Source organism: Sturnira hondurensis, unplaced genomic scaffold, assembly GCF_014824575.4.
Source record: "Sturnira hondurensis isolate 20B ecotype Veracruz unplaced genomic scaffold, ASM1482457v3 Scaffold0007797, whole genome shotgun sequence".
NCBI lineage: Eukaryota > Metazoa > Chordata > Mammalia > Chiroptera > Phyllostomidae > Sturnira > Sturnira hondurensis.
This window is the reverse complement of record NW_028080428.1, coordinates 3129045-3151044: the sequence shown is the minus strand read 5'-3', so window position 1 is coordinate 3151044 and position 22000 is coordinate 3129045. Positions and strand designations below refer to the sequence as shown.

Here is a 22000-nt window from a genome sequence, read left to right as displayed (position 1 = left end):
AATAATGACAACCCTAATTGATGTGGCTCACTTGTTTGGGTGTCATCCTACAAACCAGAAAGGTCACTGGTCTGATTCCAGATGAGGACAGGTACATGCCTGGGTTGCAGGCCCAGTCCCCGGTTAGGACACATCCAGGAGGCAACCGATCCATGTTTCCCTCTTTTGTCCCTCCCTAACCCCCTCTCTAAAAGAGTAAAAACTACACTAATGCTTGGAACAGTGCCTGATAAATGGTAAGTACAACAGACCCTTGCCTTCCAAGACACAACTACCTTGATTTTCCTCATCCCTCTCTGGCCCCTCCTTCTCTCTCTCTCTCAGTAGGCCACACCAAGTCTAGCCAACTTCTATCGCCATACATACACACAGGCCAAGGAGACCATATACGTAGACCATATACCTACCATATACCTAGATGTATACCAGTAAGTCTTTCCTTAGGCCCAGAATCAGAGTTACCTACTCAACAGTTCCACAGGCACCTCATATCCAACCTGTCCAAATTTACTCAAAACTGACCTTATGTTATTTCCCTCAAACTCCAAACCTGCTCTTCATTCAGTGTGCACTATCTCAACAAAAGGACTGTACCACAAGCCACCCATCCACATGAGAAAAATTTGGAAGTCATGCTTACATGTACCTCTTTAACCTCACCCTCCACACATCCAGTGAACCATAATCCTATGATTCTACTTCCTAAATATTTCTCAAAACCTTCAGCACATCTGAAACCACTGCTACACAGTACCCAGGCAAAGTGCCAGGCACAAAATAAGCACTCAACAAATATTTAGGAGAATGAATCTTCTGAGTAAGAAAAGATAACATTGCCCTGGCTGGTGTGGCTCAGTGGATTGAGCGCGGGCCTGCGAACCACACGATCACGGTTCGATTCCCAGTTGGGGCACATGCCTGGGTTGCAGGCCAGTTCCCAGCTGGGGACCCACGAGAGGCAACCACACATTCGTATTTCTCTCTCCCTCTCTCCTTCCCTTCCCCTCTAAAGATAAATAAATAAAATCTTAAAAAAAAAAAGAAAAGATGACATAAAGAACACCCCAAATTTATCAGTAAAACATTTACAAAATGTGCCCCAACAAAGTCAAGTAAGTGGCAGTACAGCTTAGTAGGCTTAAAAGCCACACAGCCTACTTTGAATCCCAGCTCTTTCCCTTCTTAAATGGATAACCTTGGACAAGTTGCTTAACTGCACACTATGCCTCTGTTTCCAAACCAGTAAAATGGGAATTAAATTAGACTCAACCTCAAAGGGTTGTCGAGAATTAAATTAGTCAATATATGTAAAGTGCCAGTACCAAGCACACAGTGTACACTCAATGTGTACCATTATCCATCAGATTGAACTTTTCCTCTCAATATTTCAAATACACAGGCTGACTTTTCCTTTATCTTATCCACCCTAAAAGGGTCACCATTATTTTTGTACACTACGAAATTCCAAGGGCACCTTCCACACAGATTTGGATATGTGAAGGGCACCTTCTGGAATTGTGCTATATGGTAGCACCATCCCCAAGTTTCAGTAACCCCTTGTGATGATCAAAAGATTAAAATGATCAAAAGACACACGAACAAGGAAAGTACTGTGGAAACTTAAGTATAAAATGGCTCTGGCCAGCATGGCTCAATTGGTTGGGTGTAGTCCCACAAAGCAAAAGATCTCTGGTTCAGCCCTGGCTGATGTAGCTCAGTGGATTGAGCGCGGGCCTGCAAACCAAAGGATTGTAGTTAGATTCCCAGTCGGGGCACATGCTTGGGTTGAAGGCCAGTTCCCAGCAGGGGACACACGAGGGGCAACCATACATTGATATTTCTTTCCTTCTCTCCTTCCCTTCCCCTCTAAAAACAAATAAATTTAAAAAATTAAAAAAAAAGGTCTCTGGTTCAATTCCTGGTCAGGGCACATGCCTCAGTTGTGGGTTCAGTCCCTGGTTGGGGTGCATGAGAGGCAACTGATGGATTTTTTTTTTTTTTAGATTTTATTTATTTATCTTTAGAGGGGAAGGGAGGGAGAGAAGGACAGAAATATCAATGTATGGTTGCCTCTTGTGAGTCCCCTGCTGGGAACTGGCCTGCAACCCAGGCATGTGCCCTGACTGGGAATCGAACCGCAATCATGTGGTTCGCAGGCCCACACTCAATCCACTGAGCTACACCAGCCAGGGCTGATGGATGTTTTTTTCTCACATTAATGTTTCTCTCCCTTCCCCTCTCTAAATAAATAAACAAACAAGCCATAAAATTTTAAAAAATTTTAAATGCTAACATAGTACTACAAAATTCACTGTATTTACGAATCTACATTCTCTTAAGGTCGCTGTCAAGAAATAAAAATGGGTTGGCCAGATTACTACTCTATCACCCAGGGTCATAAAGGGATGGAATAATAGTCAGACTACCTTAAATTCACACTGAGGGTACATGCCTGGGTTGTGGGCCAGGTCCCCAGCTGGGTATGTGCAGAAGGCAACCAGTCAATGTTTCTCTCACACATCGATCTTTCCCTCTCTTCCTCCCTCTCCTCTCTCTAAAAAATAAATAAAATATTTTTAAAAAAATGTCTCCAGATAATGTCAAACTCTCTTGACTAGAGAAAAATCACACCCAGCTAAGGATTCTGCTTTAAACAAATCTGTTCCAACTGTCTAAAATACTCACCTATGTTCTCTCCCCTCCCTTTCAAAAAAATCCCTTCCTCTGATCTTCCTGGTAACTGAGATTTAATCTCAAAGAGTACTCCTCAATCCTTCAATTGTATTTGCCTCCAAAATCCTCAGAAATCAGTTACTGTAATACCCTCAATGACATGTCAGTTCTCTTGTTCAAAAATCAGTTGGTGATAGAGTTGACACTAGTACTGACTCATGATCCTTGATCAACACTCTTTTCCCTCCTAACACACTGCTATCCATTGGTCACCAAGTTTCAGCAGTCCTTCACCGCCAACATGTCTTCTTTTACCCCTTACCTTCCATTTCTACTTATACCCCAGAGAGTGGTTCTCAAATTTTTGCATGCATCAGAATCACCTGGCTAACATTTTACCAGCCCCTAACCCCAGGGTCTCTAATTTAGGAAGTATGGGGTAGGGCTCCAAAGTGTGCATTACTAACACGTTCCCAGATACCCAGATAGTGCTTATGCTGCTGCTGAGAGGACCATACTTCAAGAACCACTGCCCTAAAGTTCAGGTACCTTTCACTAAAGAGGTAACTTATTTCTGCATTCTTCTGGACACCTCCCTGACCTAAAACTGCAAAAATATTACTGCTAAAACTTTGATCAAATTACTGTTCTATTAAAAATAAACCATCTATAGTTCTCTATTTTCCATACCTGACTTTTGTATTGTTTAAAATGTGTGCCCAACAACTATCAATAGTGCCTCCCTCCCAAAACGAATTTTCTACTTTAATCCTACTCATCTAATGGGTTCTTCAGAACAGACCTTATAGGCTTCCCATTCCACTGTACAGCTCATGCTGTCTTTACCTCCTACAAGGCCACCCTCTTCCCTCCTCCTCTCTACCTACCTGAAGGAGACCTTCACCACTGTATTTGCCAAAACCACGTTTGGTCACTATCTGCTGCCTTTTAGCTTTATGGTTTAAGTTTTTACCAAGTACTCACAGATAGAGAAAACCCCCAAGAACCTAAAATTTAAAACAGAAAACAATAATATGAGTGACATGCATAAATAAAAGGCTTGACATATACACAAACTACACAAATACTGGTGTTTTAATAGATTAAATGCAATAAATTCAAAGTTCACAAAAAGAAAGGATGTGCTAATTTAAAAAAAATACGATTAAACACTGGCTGTCAGGTATTTATATCTATCTCATTTAAGATATTAAGCAGGCATCTGTTAAGGAAGAAAAATTTAAAGTAGTCTCAAAAAAAGAGGAAGTACTTAGTCTACAACTTCTTACAACAGAAGTGGATATCACTTGTTTTCTGTATGAAATGCACCATAAGAGAGATGGTATAGTGTGAGAGAAGCATGAGGTTCAAGGTCTGGTTCTACCCCTGACCAACTGTGATCCTGGGCAAGTCAAGCAAGCCGAGACCCCCCCACACAAGCCTCCATTTCCATAACAAAGAAAACTAAGGCTTAAAATTATACAGTCTACCTTACAGGGTTGCTTTGAGAGTTAAATAAGGTAATGTATATGAAAGAACCTAACCTAGTACTTGGCATGTGATAAATGTTTATTGAATTTGAATTTTGTTAATGTGAAAGCGCAATGCAAAAATATACTATTATTTCAAAAATAAAACGAAGTTAATTAATTAAACCCATTTAAGAATGTCCATTTCCCAAGGAGAAAAAGTTAAGAGGATATAAAATAAAGAATTTGAGTCCCTCAGCATGGTGTACAGTAAATGTATCAATTCCCCAACTTTATGACCAAAACCAACACTTGGGAGTAATACAAACACCCTCACTTACAACTTCATAACTTTAAGGTTGCCTAAAAGTCAGTGAAAACCTTGATATAGAGGGTTTAGGGCAGGATTAGAGGTCGGAGAACTTACAGTAAATTCAGATTTAACTTTTAAAGTTTAGCCATTTTCTTATGTGTTTTAGTGGCCCAAACATTACAAATGTGTTTGTCTGGCACATGTACTAAGCATAAGTTTTTATCTGTTACAGCTTCGACCTTCTGGTTCTTATGTACACTGCAAGATCGAATACCCAGACATTTTGCTCATCCTTGCGGCATCAAACTCTCCTCAATTCTAGTGGCCAATTCCTAAGCACTGCAGGAAACTGGCAGTATATCATCAATGTATTTAGCAAGGCTCCCAACAACATAAACAAATACTTGTTCAGCACCTTCTATGTTGTAAAGTGAGTACCTTCTTTTTTAAGACTAATTATTGAACACTTTCTATGTGTCGGGCACTGTTCAAAGCATCCAATATACACCATAAACAAACACAAAGTCCCAACTCTCAAGGAGCTTACCCTAATGGGGAGATATGCAAAAACAAACAAATTTAAGTATACCAGGTAGTGATTAGTGCTCAGCAAACTAAAACAAGTGAAAATTATAGAGTTTAAATATAGTCCTTGCTCTGGGTCCCCAAAACACAGCTTACTGTGGAAGACCAATACATAAGAATAAAGAATTAGTTTCCTTATTATCTGCATTTAGAATCACCCAAAAGTGGGCAAGAAGTTTTTCTTACATCATCAGGAAAGAGGCTGACACACTCAGAACAATTTACCTACACAAACTGAAGTATAAGACTAAGGAAATAATTATAAATAAGCAAATTCAACATTTTAGACTACCTATAATTTTTTTTCTAGTTGTTAACAATATGACACTTTCATGCTATGGAAAAATGGCTTAAAATGAGGATTTTATTTTGCCTAGTCCATTCCTGGTCAAAAGATGTTAAAGTGGGAGACTTGGCCAGACAGTGACATTGGTTAGAGCATATTCCCCTATACAAGGTTGCTGGTTCGATCTCCAAGTCTGGGTACATACAAAAATCAACCAATGAATGCATAAATAAGTGGAACAACAAATCCATGTTTCTCTTTCTCCCCCTTTTCTCTAAAATCAATACTTTTTTTTTAAGACCTTAGAGTGGGGTCATTCTACATGTGACTGTTTGTAAATAAAAGGGATAATCTGGTAATTGCTGACTATGGGGAGACAATTTCAGGGATAATCCAAAAAAAGTTAAGATTATCATAGCTTCAGTACTCCCAGTTTCTTTCTTCTTTTTAATCCTTACCCAAGGATATGCTTATTGATTTTAGACAGAGGGGTGGGGGGGGAGAGAGAAATATCTATCTATATGAGATGGGTTATCTATATCAACTGATGGGTTGCCTCCCACATGTCAAGAAACCACCTAGATACATGCCCAACCAAGAATTGGACCTGCAACCTCTTGGTGCACGGGAGGACGATCCAACTGAGCCAACCAAGCCAACCGAGTCACCTGGCCAGAGCAATGCCTTCAATTTCTTGCAAAGATAATGATTTAACTCTTTCAGAGAAATCATATGCAAGGCACATTAACAGGAGTGAACATTTGATGGTATAATAACATTCTTAGAAAAGTCTCTTCTTAATCTCATCATCAAAATTGACAAGCAAAATGTATTCTCAAGTAAATCAACATCTCCTCCTTCAAATAACACCGTAAGTTTAAGTGAATTCAAGAAAAAAACATTCGGGTTACATAACTTCTTTTACCCCAAAGTACTGCCTTCACTTTCTTCAACATCGATTTAGGTGTTCATTTGTTTCTACAACTGCCTCTGACAGAGGCTAAAGAATTTCAGTATACAGGCTGAGGGCAGATATTACTGTATAATTCAGTATAACAAAGGTCATCTTTTCCAATAAAAATGGGGGGAAAAAACCCAAGTTAAAAATGAAGGTCATCAAACTACATAGCACAAAGATCTTAAGCATTCACTTTAAAAACACATTATCTTTCCCTTGATTTTTCATGCTATCCAGAGTACTCAGAACTGGTGTGGTAAATACCATATGATCTCACCGTTAACAGGAATCTAAACAAATCAAACAAGCAAGCAAAATATGACCAATGACACTCAAATACGGAACAGGCTGAAAGGGTCCAGAGGGGAGAGGGGAGAGAATCATAGGGGAAAAGGGAATGGACTCACATGAACAAGTATAAAGGACACATGGACAATAACTAAGGGTGGGGGGTAGAAAGGGGAGGGAGGCGGGGAGCATGGGGCAGGGGGCAGGCAGGGTTGGGAATACAAGACAGAAACCTGTACTTGAACAAGAATTAAATTAAAAAATTATACTAAAAAAAATAGAACTACCATTTAACCCAGTAAAAAAAAAAAAAAAAAGAACTGGTGTAGTTTCAAAAATCTAAAAGATCAATTATAATTGCTAAGGACTGAACTAACATTTTATTTAATTTTTTAAAAGATTTTATTTATTCATCTTTAGAGTGAGAAGTAAGAAGGGAGAAAGGAGAGAAACACTGATGTCAGAAACATCAATCAGTTGCCTCTCTTATGCACCCAACTGGGAACCAAACATTCAATGAACCCACAACCTGGGTATGTGCCAGGAGTCAAACCAGCAACATTTTGCTTTGTGGGATGATGCCCAACCAACTGAACCACACCAGTCAGGTCCAACTAAGATTTTAGATGAAAAAACTGTAAGATATTAGGCTGAACATTTCCCATAAATAAATATTTAAATGGAGAGTAACAAACATCCAAAACTACTCCGACACTTTGGCTCCTGAGACCAAATGAAGAGAGCCACTGGCTCTCAATGTCTCAATAAGGTCCTACACCCAAATTTATTAAAATGCGGAAATAGCCCTGGCTGATGTGGCTCACTGGGTTGAACACCAGCCTGCGAACTGAAAAGGTTGCGGGTACAACTCCTAATCAGGGCACAGGCCTGGGTTGTGGGCCAAGTCCCCAGTTGGTGGCGTGCACATGGCAACTAATCAATGTTTCTCTCGTACATCAACGTTTCTTTCCTTCTCTTTCACCCTTCCTTCCCTTCTCTCTAAAATAAATAAATAAAGTCTTTTAAACAAACACAAAAATAAATCATCTTTACTTCAAAATAACCAAATATCCACTCATCACCAAACTTGAAGATTCTGTTCTCCCCAGGTATATCAATTTGACTTGGAGATCTATCTGGCTTTGTTCTACGAATCCCTACACTAAAACTACTGATCTTTTCATTAAAAAGAAATACGTATCTATGCCTTGCTTTAAAAAAGCCCAACTGTGTTTACCCTCTCATGTTATTTCCTACACTGCAAAATAAGTTTTCTGGTTACAGAAAACAGAATTTATGCCCCAAATCTATACATACACATCATCTTCAAAGGGACAATTCTCTTCCAAATATAATAGGTAAATAATAGTTTGGTTTAAAAAAAAGCCAATATTTAAAACTAGCTATTTGATTTTTTTTAAATATTTTATTTATTTATCTTTAGAGAGGAAGGGAAGGAGAGAGGGAGAGAAATATCAATGTATGGTTGCCTCTCATGAGTCCTCTGCTGGGAACTGGCCTGCAACCCAGGCATGTGCCCTGACTGGGAATTAAACCGCAATCGTGTGGTTCGTAGGCCCGTGCTCAATCCACTGAGCTACACCAGCCAGGGCTATTTGATTTTTTTAACTGACTTATCATAAAGATGATATACACATCAAAATTTATTTTATTAAATTCAGTCTGTGTACTTAAAATAGCTGTTAGTTAAAAGCACTAAAAGGATCTATTTGATCAATAGTGTTCTTATTAATAAGACTACAACTTTTTTTTAAAGAGAGGTAAAGGGTTCCGACTACAAAGAAGTCATTCTTGTTCTGAAATGAGGTTGGACTTAAGACTTTTAATAGTACTACGTTTCTCTCTCAAGTGGCTATTTTGAAGGTATGTAACAGAAGGATGAGCATTTAAATTCTATTCCCCAAAATAGCATGAAGTAACAGTCAATACCACTATGGCCAATGTAACACGTGATTTAATTCAATTTGACAAATATATACTGTATGAGACACAGGTAAACTTTAATCAATAAGCCAAATTAGTAAACCTGTCGTTTTTGTCTTTCAAACTTTAGGTTCCATGGTCAATTACTACAAAACAAACCTAAGATCTATTCTTTGATCCTTTAAAGATAGACATAGTGATAGAAAAAATATATAAACTACTATCAAGATTAGCTTTTATGCTTTTATGTTAGCCTTGAAATTCTTCAAATACAATTGAACTTAATCAGTAGAGAATTCTGTAACAGGAGCACTCACTAAAGAGGTATTAGAAGTTTGGTAGACAAAATGCCACATAAATAAGCCATCAATATACGCTAACATCAATATACTCAAACATTATGTTATGGGAGGAATTTATACTTCAGATACAATTTTGTCATGTAATCTTAGAAAGGAAAACTGATGTCAGTCTCCCTGAACTTCAAAAGTTATTACCCAAAATTCTAAGAAATATCCCCCCAAATATCTGGCATTCCTTCTTTCATAACACGGTAAAATGGCATATGAACCAAGAGAAAAAAACAGGTAGATAAGGAAAGGGTTATGAATGTGTAACAATCACTGTAATTAACAACAACAACAACAAAATTTTACCAGGACAAAAATCACAGATTCCTTTTATCTCCCTGCTACCACCCTTGTTGAAACTTTTGCTTGATGAAGGCTCTTCCTTTGAAAGACTGGATCCCAAATCCTTCAGATATTTATGTAAAGGTCAACAATTCTACAAGCTTGTCAATGACAAGCACCCCCTTTCTTTTTCCCAAATACGATTTAATTCAAAAAAATGGAAACAAAAATAAGTCCTAAATATACAAAATTCCACTACTGCTATAGTTTATTCCCCAAAATTAGAGATAAATAATTATAATCTCAACACATGGATTGGGAGACAAGCAGCAAACCTCTGAAATAAGGCTTGCCAGAGCACATGCCTGCTGAGCATACTTGCCAATACACTCCACACCTTTTTAACAGTCACATCAAGAAGACAAAAAGTAGCCTTTTCCCAAAAAGAGCGGAGAGCATCAGAAGTGGATTAAAGGATTACTTTTTTTCCTCCAAACTACCTAAGTCTAAAACACGGAACCAAGTAAAACCACTACCATAAATTCCTTTAGTGATCTTCTAATCTGAGTCTCTTAGTTCATCAAATTTCACATAATAAAACATACAACTCTGCGGCTTTTCTCACACTCCGCTATACAAACACAAACGGAAATTTCTGAAATAAATATATGGTAAGAATATTACTAAAATTCTTTGACTAGGGAAATAAAACCAAATTCTTAAAACTCCAACAGGGAAACCTTGAGAAGAAAGCAAGGCCTAAAGGAGCAAGTATTCATATGCACATAACAAGCTAATTCCCTCCAAATCATTACTAAGTAAAAATTTCTTTCAACAAGATGTCATACATCCCTCTCAAAATGAAAAAATACAGAACTTCATCAGCATCCATTATTTTACCTTTTCTCAATCAACACCCCCTCCCAAACCCTCCAAACCCATCAGTGTTAATCTGTTTTAAAAGAAAAAAAAAAAGACTCCATACTTCTCCCCAGCTCAAGGCCACAAATCCTGGCCCACCATAATCTTACAAAAATTGTATCAAATTATCCTTCCTGGAACAGTTTCGCCTCTGAAATTTACATTCTCATCTAACTTAATTCAAATTAATTCAATGTCAGTATTGCAAAATTAGGAATCTTTGTCACTTTGTAACCCACAAAATCCTGATTTACAATGGTTTCTTTAGAAGTTAGAGGCTAACATAACTCCATTTCCAAATAGGACGAATATTAAGCCTGTAATTACTTGGATAGGATATACCTTCCCTCCTCTGATGCACAGAAAAACCATCTGAAAAGTTGTAATCACAGTATATTCACAAATGGAAACATTATAGTTATTCTGCTTCAAATTGGAAAAAAAAGACAAAATACTAACCAATCTCTGGCTGTAACGAATCCTTTCTTCTTCGGGTTCCATCTCTCACTCTTCTGTTGAAATTACTGTAAAGAAACCACTCCAGGGCTGCCTTCCTCTTCCTCCTTAGGAACCAGATTGATTGCAACATTAAAGAATGATGATATGAGCAGAGATGAGAACTCAAAGTCAAGCTTTCTTTTCATCGAAAGAAGTGTTTAAAATATGTGTGAGTTAAAGGTGCTCTGAGAAATCTGGTTCCTCTTCATCAGTCTGGGACCTATCTGCGTCGAGGCAAGTGGTCCCATGTCACGACCAACATTAATCACATTACAACAGTCTGAGGCCTAGGCCAAAGGAGATGCTGGTTTCAGTTCCCTGTGGTCGGGCCACACCACTAGTTTCTTCCCACAGGATACAATTAGCAAGGCTCACCTTCACGGCAGCATTAGCAAAACAAACAAACAAACAAACAAACAAATAAAGTTGGGGTGGGGGCAGGACTTTTATCTCTGGAGAGCTGACCAGGTGAAGCAGACACTGAACCAAATCCTAACCAAATTAGTTCTTTCACAGGTAATCAGAAACTGAAGGAAAAATGGCAGACTAACCATACAAAAAGAGGAAAATAAATTAGGATTTGAAGAAAGACTTCTAAACAATTTCCCTTACCTCTCCAAAAGGCGACGATTGCCGCCTTCCTTCCTAGACTCCCCAGACCTTTTCATTCCCAAACCAACCTTCCTCCCCAACCCAAGATGTGTACAACTCCGAAACAAATTCAAGAGAGTTGCAAATCAGGGCCAAAAATTCCATCAGATCCTTCTGAATAAAGTATAAAATAAACAGTTCTACCTATACATATAGGTAAAACGTATCTTTTCAAAAAATTAAACACAGGTATGCGCTACCGTCACACACAACACCAAGAAAGGTGTTGTTTGCCCCCTAAATATTCTTATAGATAATGGCTTCCATAGGGAATGCAGATTTGTTTCCCCTTTTCTAACACTACGGCCACCTTAACAGCATCCTTTCAAAACTGCTACGAGACCGGAGGACCCGATGACACAGTTTGCGAGAACAGTTCGCAGCAGAACCCTCCTGGGGGAAGCCCGTGCCCCAAGTCGGGAGAGAAACCGCGTCTGCACCCCCTGGGTGAGGACCGCCCGGGCTTGAGAGCAGCCAGGGCCGGAGAGGGAAAACGGCAAACCGCGCCGGGCTCCCCCTGGGAAAGGCGTTTCAATGGTTCGCCCATCGGAAAAAGAAATAGAAACTTTACATTAAGTCTCTAGATAACACAGCGAACCAAACTTCCAAGGGGGGGGGGGAGCAGGGTAGAGGGGGAAATCTCACCGGGGGTTTTGCTCGTGAGTTCTGGTCCAAGTGAGAAGTAAAAGATTCCAAAAACTGAGAAAAAAAAATTAAATCCCAAACGTCGTCTTCGTTTTTTCCCGTGGATCAATCCAGTATCCACAGAGGGTCAGAGCGACCCGGAAAAGAGAGGAAACAGTTGCTGAATCGAGCCTCCTCTTCTGGCTTCGGAGACCGGGCGTCGGAGGCGTCAGGAGCGGAGAGCGCGACCCCTCGGCGCCGAGCCCGGGGCGCCCCCGCCTCCCCCGGGCCAGCGGTCAGCAGCCCGAGCCCGAGCTCCAGGCCAGCCCCGGCCGCGGAGAGCGCCCTCCTCGCTGTGCCCTCCGCCAGCAGCCGCCCGGCCGCCTCCGGAGCTCGGGAGCCGCGGCCGATCAGCTGAGACCGGCCGGCCCGAGGCTCCCCGCGCCGCCCCGGCCCCCCGGAACACGGGCCCCGGCCCGGGGGGGCGGAGAGGGCGGGAGCGGCGCGCCGGGCTGGGGGCCCGGGCTCCCCTCGAGTCTCCCCCTCAGACCGGGCTCCGCGCTGTGGGACAAGACCCCGGCTACTCCCCAGTCGCAGAGGAGGGATTGGGGAGGATGGGCCCCCTGGCGTTGTCCCTCCTCCCGGAGCGCTCCCTGCCCAGAATAGACAGAGCGGCGACAGGCCCAGCCGCAGGGAAGGTGCTCTGCGAGCCGCAGCCGCCGCTGCCGCCGCCGCTGCCGGGGAGGGGTGTTGTTTCCCTCACACAGGAGGAGCCGCTGAAGCAGCCGCCGCCATTTTGAACCCGTCAGACTCTCACATACACACAGCTCCTCCGCGGCACACTGCGCAGGCGCCGCCTCCCCACCCCTCCCCCGGCTCGCCTCTCCACCCCCCACTCCGCTTCAAGCCTCCCTACGCTTCTTACCGCTCTCCCGGGCGCACGTGAACGCGCACGCGTCACTCAACGCGGACACTCCGCTGGCGCGCGCACGCGCGAATGCGTCGGCCTCGAAACGCCCGCGCCCGGCGACGCCGACGCGGCTCCCCGCCCCACGGCTCCCCGCTTCAGGCCGCCGGCTCTCCCGCAGGCCCACCGCCCCCACTCCCCGCCGTCCTCTTTCCAGAGCTCAGGCCCGGCCCGCGGCTCGCGCCTGCGCGCAGGCCATGGTTCCTCCTCCGCGCGCGCTCTGCCCCCCCCACGCCCTCGTTCGAACACACACACACGCACGCACACACACATTTCGCCTGTGACCCCGCCCCTCGCCGGCCAGCTGTGGTGGCGGCCCTCCCCCACCTCTCCGGGGAGGGTGGTGACCCCGGACCCCCCCCTCTACAAAGCACAACTAGCCCCCAGCAGTGGGGAGAAGTGCCTAGTACCCCTGCAACCGTCCTCTGCCCCAATCAGCCCTTCACAGTCACACGACCTCAGGGCCCGGCGGCCTGGCCCAGGGCAGCCGTTGCCCGCCTCAAAGCGGGATCTCCCTGGGTCAGGCCTCCGTGCCCGGCCGACCCGACCTGGGCGCCCCGCTCGGGCCTGCCCAGGGCGAGGGGGCGCGGGGAAGGGTTGCCTTCCCGCCTGCTGCCCTCACCCTGCGCCCGCCAGTGGGCCGAGGCCGGCCTGCCCGCCATCCCCGGGCAGGCCCGTCGCCCCCGCCGCGGGGCCCGTCCGCCCTAGGCTCAGGGGGCTTCTCGTGCAGCGGCCTGGCCCCGCCTCACCCACTCCTCGCCGCTCCGAAGGGGCAGGAAACGGGAGTAGCATGTCTCTCCTGGTTTCGGCTCCCCGGGGGGAGGGCTCCAGGCGCTTGACTTGGGCGTCCACAGGTACCAGGCGCAGGAGTGGTCTCCGCGACGGCCTGGGGGCGGCGGCAGCCCGCGCGCCCACCGCGGGCCCGAGGCGCCCGGGTACGTGGCCCTAGAAGCCCCCGCTCCTCGGCCACGCTCAGGTTTCCGCAGCGCCGGTGCCCCCGGCGGCCTGGGTGGGACGTGACCCCGCCCCCGGCGAGTCGGGGCGCCCCCCACGGAGGGGTGCGCGGGCCGCCTCAGTACCGGGTCAGCCTTGCTGCCCCGGGCCGGGCCGAGGCGGGCGCAGGAGGCCGGGCCGGGAAGATGTCTCCTCTCGGTGCGCGCAGCTTCGCGCGAGGGTCAGCGACGGGGCAGCGGCCGCCCGAGGCGCGCCGGCCCTGCCCACGAACGGGCTCCCGCGGCTCGACAGCTGCCCGACGGGCTATCAAGCAGGGGACGTCGACGGAGCCCGGCCAGAGGTATCTGAGCAACGCCATGCGAGCAGCCCGACAGCGATCAGGGCATTCCCCCAGCCAATCTCGTGCTTTGGGGCCCGTTTCAATTATAAATCCCATCAAGGACGGTGGCTTGGGCGTTACGTATCCGGGGCCGCACTGCTGGCGTGACTTACACTCTTGCTAAGAGGTGTCACGCAGATGTTTTCCTCCCTACCTTGGTTTCCCACTCTTTCACCTTTAATTCCTGGGATGCAGGGATGGAGGAGAGAGGAAGGGCATGGTGTGAATCATACAACTCCCCGTAAACAACCTTCACCTCTTTCAGGAAGACTTTTGGGGGAAGTCAATGGAAATAATACCTTCTATTTCTATCAAGATTTGAACTCTGGCGCTATGTGAACCCAAGGTATTTATTATCACACTAGGTTTTTCTACATGCAAACTCAGGGAGTTTTACAGACTTTCTTTCACAACGTCTTTAAGAGACGTTGTGGCTTCCTGGCTCAAGTGCCAGAAAAATTATGCATATCTTAAAGACAGACACTTAAAATTGAGAAAGGATCAACAGCTTGCACAGAGCTGTTGTGCTTACCTTAACAGAGAGAAGTCCAGCGCTGTGCCATAGCCCACTGCAACATCTCACAAACAACAAGTATTTGTTAATATGGTGTCACCCACCCTCTTGTGTGCCAGTCAGTCTAGGAAATATTCTTTATTCTGATATCAGTCTGTTTTGACTTCTTCAACTTTCAGAACACTGATACCAAGATCTTTACCAAAACTTTTATCAAGTCTAAAGCCTTTTAAGCCTTTCAGGTCATAGTTCCATTGAAAAGGCTTTCACATCAGCACGCCCGGATGTGATCCCATAGGCATCTGGCTCTCTGTAGGTATAGAAAAAGGCAGCAGCTTTTGTTTTACCTTTAAATAGGAAAGACTTTTGCCATTGTCAGATGAGGTAAGAGCTGGACCTCATTGGTATTTGCAAAATAAATGACTTTATTTCCTTTCCACTCATTTCTATAACCCACAGATACTTAGGGGCAAAGAGAGTGAAGGAGGTCTCTAGCAGTAGCTCACTTTGGCTCTGCCCTTTATCTTAAGGTCCAGAGCCCTTAACTAATTAATCCTCAGTGAACTGAATTGCTCAGTTCACTGAGGCACTTGCAGGAAACAAGTGCCTTCTACAGATTTAACTCAGGTGCATATGGTGGGAGGAACCCTAAGAAGGTACCAAGAATAGTAATTGTAATACTTATTTGGGGAAAGACTGCAAGTAAAGGTTTGTCAGGTTGCAACCAGTTGTTTTCTAGTTGAAACCCATTCGGTAACTAGTCTCCATTGGGGGAAATGATGCTTAAACAGACATACACCTTGGCTTCTCCACAGGCAGGCTTGGTTAATATTCCAAGGCAGACGTGCAGGGCCAGATAAGAGATAAGCAAATGGCTAGTGCTTCTCCCACAATCAGTGGCTGTGGTTGGCAAGGGCCCATCCCAGGGTTTTGCCCTAAGAAGGCATTTTCAAGGACCATAGAGCTTGGGAGAGTCCCCAAGAAGGCCACTAGAATTATGATTTATATGGCTTCAACTGCGATGGCAGGGAGACGGAGAGTGTGGTAGATGGGAAGAACTAAAAAAAAATTCCTGCTAGAATCACTGGGGGGGCCGATCCCTGTCTGGAATAAGCTGGTGCTTTCATAAGGTATTAACAAATCTCTGCCTTCTTGAGCAGAACTAAGACCCAACAAATGCTAAAAGTCAATACCAGATCACCCACTTCTTTTGGAAGACTAGTGGGTGAAGAGAGAACTCTGTAGTCTGGTCAACTGAATTAAAGTATTTCCGATCTCTCTACACTCCTGAAATGTAAACGAGGAAGTAGGTATGTCCTGAACAGTGGAGGTCTGAACCCAAATAGAGAAGTTGGTCTTGAAGATTCCCTGATAGGTAGCAAATCAATAAGTAGTTAAAAAGCTCTGGAATCAGAGACTGAAAGTCTACTGGCTACTAGCTAATCAGTCCTGATGAACTTCTCAAAGCCTTGTTTTTTTCATCTATAAAGTTGGAAAAATACCTAACTCTCAAGATGAAATAAATAATGTCTCGAAGTTCAGTTCTGGCATATTTACTGTTTTGGAAAGTTTGGAATAAAGATCTGCCATATCTAAGCAAGTTTACAGAGTGTAAGTCATGACTTACTTATTAGAGCTTCTCCTCTTTCCTAGTTCCTAGCCTCTCTTTCCTCCCACACCCATTGTGTCTCTAATCTGCGTTTTTCTCTCTTCCCTGACTCTGTCTCTCATCATCCGTCACCCACCTCCTGAGGTCTCGTCATCTCCCCCCTCCGCTTCTCGCAGTCACTCTGCTGCTCCCCGCCTGCCGTGTCCATTCCTCCTGCCAAGCCTGCTGTTGTCACGTTCTCTTGCTGTGGGCAGAACAGACTCCCTCACCCACTTTGTTCTACTGTCTGTTTGGTACACCTAACATGCGCTCCCAGTTTCGTAACTTAATCATTTCCTGGACATCACCCTTCACTTCCCTCCACTAGACTGTAAGGCCCTTGAAGTCCACATTAGTATCCCTCAAAGGACCTTCCAAAATCAATACCACATATTTACTGTGTCAACCATAGGGTATAAAAACTAGGTATGGGACGATTCTAAGTTTTAAGGGTTAGAAATTTTTGAGCCTGGAAGGAAAGTCTGAATTTATCAGGAGTTAAAAAAAAAAAAAAAGGAAGCCAGAAATGCCCTACACAGTCTCATATTATTGAACACGGATGGCACATGAAATACTTGTAAGTCTCATGGAACGTGGTGGACCCTTTCCATGGGACCGTGGGGCCACCGCCCTCCCGGGGCTAGTGCCTCTTTGCTGCCATTCCCCTCACCCCCCGCCCCAGGCATATGGCCTGGCTTTGTGCAGACCCACCTCTCCTGAGTCATAGGGGTGACTCAGCTGTTGGGGCAGCGGCAGCAGCATCTAGAATCCAGCTGCTCTTTTAGCAACCTTAGCTTCGCTTGGGGCCGGGCCACCCTCAGTTTTACTTCTAAAAGGGAGGGCCCTCTTGCCCTTCGTAACAGTGGGCCTCACTACACCTGCGCTTGGTAGGGGAGAGTTTCTTGGCACCCTGGGGTTTCAAAATCTGTTTGCAGCCTCGTGTTTGTTTGCTGGCTCAGCTGGTGATGGTCCACTGGTGCCCAGCCACATCCACTAAGGACCAGTTGCCTAAATGTTTAAACTTGTTCCTGGGTCCTCCTGGGTCCTCCCAGAGGGTCTTATCTTTTATTTATTTATTTATTAATCCTCACCAGAGGATATGCTTTTATTGATTTGAGAGAAAGAGAGAGACAGAGGGAAAGAGAAATATCTATATGAGTGGGAAACATCAATCAGTTCCCCCCTCCGGCCTATGAAACCCAACAGAGGATAGAATGCCACTCAACTATGTGCCCTGACCAGGGATCGAACCCATAACCTTGTGGTGTACGAAATGATGCTCCAACCAACTGAGCCACCAGGCCAGGGCCCAGAGGGTCTTATCTTTACTGCCTTATGGCCATCCACTGCCTTTTGTCTGCTTCAGCTAAACTAATGCTGGCACTCCTCTGGCTGCTTGGTCAGGGGTTCTTACCAGCTGTGTGTTACCAGCCCAGTCCTTTAACGCATCAGAAACTCCATTCATTCCTTAATAAAACACAGACAGTGACCCCTGCCGGATCTCCTCCTAAGGTTACTGTGGAGTCAATTGGACTGAAGGACATACACGCCCCGTGGAAGATGAAAGACAACATATTTGGAAAGTACATGTGGTCCTTGCATTTCTTATTTTTTACTTTCCTACATGGATTTGTGTTTCAGTTATTGAGCAAGCATCTTGTGCCCAATACTAATCTAAGTGCTTAAATGGAGAAAGATTTGAAAAATTAGGGAGCTTGCCCTTTACCCTTGAAGACTTCATGTCCTGGAAGAGATACCATGAAGATGTGACTGACTTAGAGAACATCATAATCAGAGTGAATCGCTGGAACACAGCGTAGACAATAGGACTGGGTATAGGACGCTACTTGGATGTAGGTCCCATGGGGCAGGAAGTTTTATTCATTTGTTCATGTTCGTTGCTGCACCCCCTGAGCCTAAAACAGTGCCAGGCACGGTTGGCACTCATTCTTCATATTTACTGAGTCAATGAATAAAGTAATGCAGTGATGCATTTGAGTGACAGAGGAGTGTGAAGGCTTGGCGGGGGAGGGGGTTGATCCTCGCAGAGAAGATTGATTTTGATCCAGTGAGAGCGGCACATGCGTCCTGGAGCAGAAGGTGATGTAATAGCTGTTATTCCAGGTGAATTGTTCCTGCAGCTGTCACTTCAGCTGGACTAGAGGTGTGAGAAAGGAAAGCCCCCACTCCTGCGAAGGAGCCGGGAGATACGTATGCAAGTCTCAGGCCAAGTTCTTCACTCTCTTTTCATCCCAGCCTCTCTTGTCGTCTAGTCTCTCTGCTCCACTTGTCTCTGCTGTCTCCCAATTTCGGGGCATCATCTTTAGAGTCCATGTCAGAGCACAGCTTTCAATATGACATTGTCAACTTAATATTGCCAGTCAATCGTTTTTCACAATGACTTTTTAATTATACTGTTCATTATATTTGGAGTGTTATTTTAAAACGACAATCTTTTTTTGTCAAAGATTCTTGCTAAATATTTAAAGTCTGAAATGTATTCAGTCTTCTTCTTCTTCTTCTTTTTGCTAAATCTATTTTGCACCCTCTGGGGAACCACAAGAAAATATTGACTGTGTTTAAGGTGAGATTTCCATGTTATATTTTTTGCAGTTATACTTGATTTGCCACAGATTGGAGTTCATGGTTTTGATTGTTTTTTAAAGGGGTCATTTTTTTAAAGATTGTATTTATTTATTTTTAGAGACATGGGGAAGGGAGGGAGAAAAAGAGAGAAACATCAATGTGTGATTGCCTCTCACGTGGCCCCCACTGGGGACCTGACCCACAACCTAGGCATGTGCCCTGACTGGGAATCAAACCCATGACCCTTTGATTCGAAGCCCACATTCATCTCTTCATTCTTTAATGGGCTTCTGATTGAAACTTCCTCTCGCCCTCTCACATCTAATTGGATCTCTGTATAACCGTTATCCTTACCAACTACAAAATGCATGCCAATTTCTACCTGCAGGGTCCTCAGAACTTAAGACGTGTAGGACTTGGACCCTGCCCTCAAGTAGCTTGCAATTAAAAAAAAATGACTACTTCAAAAATGCCGACTTGTGCTCTGGCTAGATTGCTCAGTGGGTTAGAGCATTGGTCCCGATATGCCAAGGTCGAAGCTTCACTCCCCAGTCAGGGCACATACAAGAATCAACCAGTGAATGCATAAAGAGGTGGAACAACAAATCCACGTCTCTCTCTCTCTCTCATCCCCCCACCTCTCTCTCTCTCAAATCAATAATTTTTTTTTAAATGCCGACTTGCCTACACAGACAACATGGCAGAGCCAGAGCAGAAGAATGAAGACAGCTTCTGCCTGGCCTTAGGGGCCGCAGCGACACCGCTCTCCCCCCAAGGCTTCCCAAGGTCCAGGTGCTGCACTGACGTCTTCCTTACGTCCTGTGAGGTCCTCAAGGACGAAGGGGTGTCAGCACCAAACCACAGGGTCTTAGAGCCGCCATGGAGGTTGCAGGTCATTTAATCCCACCGGATCATCTTAACCACCGGCTCTCTGGGGCCTGAAGACGTTAAGCAGCTTGGCCAAGGTCGTGCAGCTAGTTTAGTAATGAAATTGGAACCACAAACCTCAAACGAATGGCATTTTTAAACCTGTTTGTTTGAGTGTGCCTTCCCCAGAAACAGCACCTGCCTGTTCAGGGCCCTGTGCTTGGCACCGGACTTGCAATGTGAGTGTGCACTAGACTACATTTTGGGGGTGTCGGATGACCACATGAATTAGCCTCTAAAATGAGACCCCCTGAAACAGTGAGAGAGTCTAATAACTACACGTGCATCAGGTATGAACCAGGACCTGGTCTGTACAGGATACTTACTGTGAGGGCACAAAGGTGGGAGGGGCCGATTCTGCTGTGGGGGAGGGCTTTCTCCCCCTCACCCAAGGATATTTTTTCATTGCTTTTAGAGAGAGGGAGAGACAGACAGGCAGATAAACATTGATAAACAGAAAAACATCCATCAGTTGCCTCTCCAAGGCTCCCAGATCAGGGATGGAACCTGCAACCCAGGCGTATGCCCTGACCGGTCATTGAACCACAACTCTTCGGTGTACAGGACCAGACGGAGCCAACCAACCGAGTCACTACCCAGCCAGGGTGTTGCTGGGGTTTTGATAGTCAACAAGAAGACAACAGGGAAGGGCACTTCCCATTCTTGGCCTGCTCTGGACACAGCAGGACAGCCAACAAGAGACAAGGCTGCATAGGGGACTCCTGGACCCAAGGACCTCTCCCACACCCTTCGGCACATGGGCAGGGCTTTGTCCTTTGTGTGTGTGTGTGGGGGGGGGGGGTATTTTGTCATCCAGGCAGCAAGTATTGCCTACACCAGCACTGGTGTAGGCCCGGGATACAGGCAGATTCCTGTGCGGACATGGTGTAGTGGTCCAGTGGGAACCCTGGAGATACACTGTGTGTCCCCAGCCCAGGTGCACCACACAATGAACATGTCATCTAGCTCATGCCACACAGCTCCCAGGATTTTGGTTTTTTTAGTTGTCATATGAGGTTCCGAGTCCCTCCTTGTAGGTCATTGTCACATGTGAGTTAACTCTCACAGTACTAGAACACTGCCAGGCCCACAGAAAGTCTTATAAGCAAGTTTGTGAAATAAAACTGAGCTCATTGTTAGCTGGGACGACCACAGCAAACTATTTGTTAGGTAAATTCTGTGAAGAAAATTGGAAGGCTTCTCTGAGGAGGGAACATTGAATTCGAGATTGTATGATAAAAAAAGAAACTTCCAGGGAGAGGGGACAGCTTAAACAAAGGCTCCCAGTGGGGAAAGGTTCCCTGTGTGTTCGAAAAACAGCAGGTCAGAGCGGCCAAGATGGAGAGTGGCGTGAGGTGAGGCCACAGAGTGGCCAGGCTGGGTCACATGGAACTTCCTAGGAGCTGAGAGGGACGCCCCCCCCACCTCAACAGTGCCTGTGGCAGCAGAGATGAGATGCGACAGGAGAATGCTGGAGAAGACATGAATTCATCCTGTTGGTCCCCAAGAGAGGAGTGGAGGACAAGACCTTGGGCGGTAAAATTCGAGTGGAAGGCAGAGATGGGAGGTAATGGGTGACTTCACAGGGTCTGGTCACCCATGAGGCCTGTGGGGAAGTGAGCCGGGGGGAGGAGCCAAGGGTAGCTGCGGCTTCTCTGCCTTGGCCTGATTTGCTGTTCCCACCTCTGAAGCGAGGGATCTAAGGAGGCGCAGGGGGCGGGACCAAGAGAATGGGGTCAAGTAGGCCCTCTGAGGCCAAGGGGCTTTATAAGAAGAGCTGTGTGCACCCAATCTGGAGATCCAAGAATCAGCAGCACCAGGTTAAGACTGTGGGAGAGACACGATGCCCCTGGAAAGTGTGGAAAGTAGGCTGGAATCCAGGGCCAGGCCCGAAGCGGGGAGGACGGTGCCCAGCCCGTTGCTGGTGCCCCTTTGCTGGTTCTCCGTTGCTGCTTGCAGAATGAATGGGTGCAGGACGGGTTCAGCAGAGGAAGAAAGAAGCCCAGGAGAACAGCTGGGAAGGAAAAAGCAGAGAGGTAAGAGAGAAAAAAGAGGAAACCTGCCCAGAGAGCATCAAGCAGGAGGGAGGGGCCAAGGGGTCAGGTGAAGCCAGAGGTCACCCTTGGATGTGAAACCATTATGACATCACTGTCAACTTTTGTTGGGCCTGGGGGATTTGCACT

The 22000-nt window shown here is 45.5% G+C and overlaps 1 protein-coding gene across 3 annotated transcripts in view; it reads right to left on the bottom strand.

The window, feature by feature from the left end:
* KDM2A (lysine demethylase 2A) overlaps positions 1-12147 on the bottom strand; it is a 92097-nt gene extending 79950 nt beyond the window's left edge. For 2 of the 3 annotated variants that reach the window (XR_005067473.1, XM_037053348.1), the window contains exons 1-2: positions 11864-12147; positions 10529-10632 (exon numbers count right to left, since the gene is read on the bottom strand). Coding sequence is in view for 1 of the 3 variants with exons in the window: in XM_037053348.1 (XP_036909243.1) it covers positions 10529-10570 (42 nt within the window). In the remaining 2 variants the exon portion in view is untranslated. Of the gene's footprint in view, positions 1-3560; positions 3681-10528; positions 10633-11863 lie in introns of those variants that run through there. The other variant, XM_037053349.1, reaches the window with a different exon arrangement.
* Between the last annotated feature and the right edge of the window lie 9853 nt (positions 12148-22000).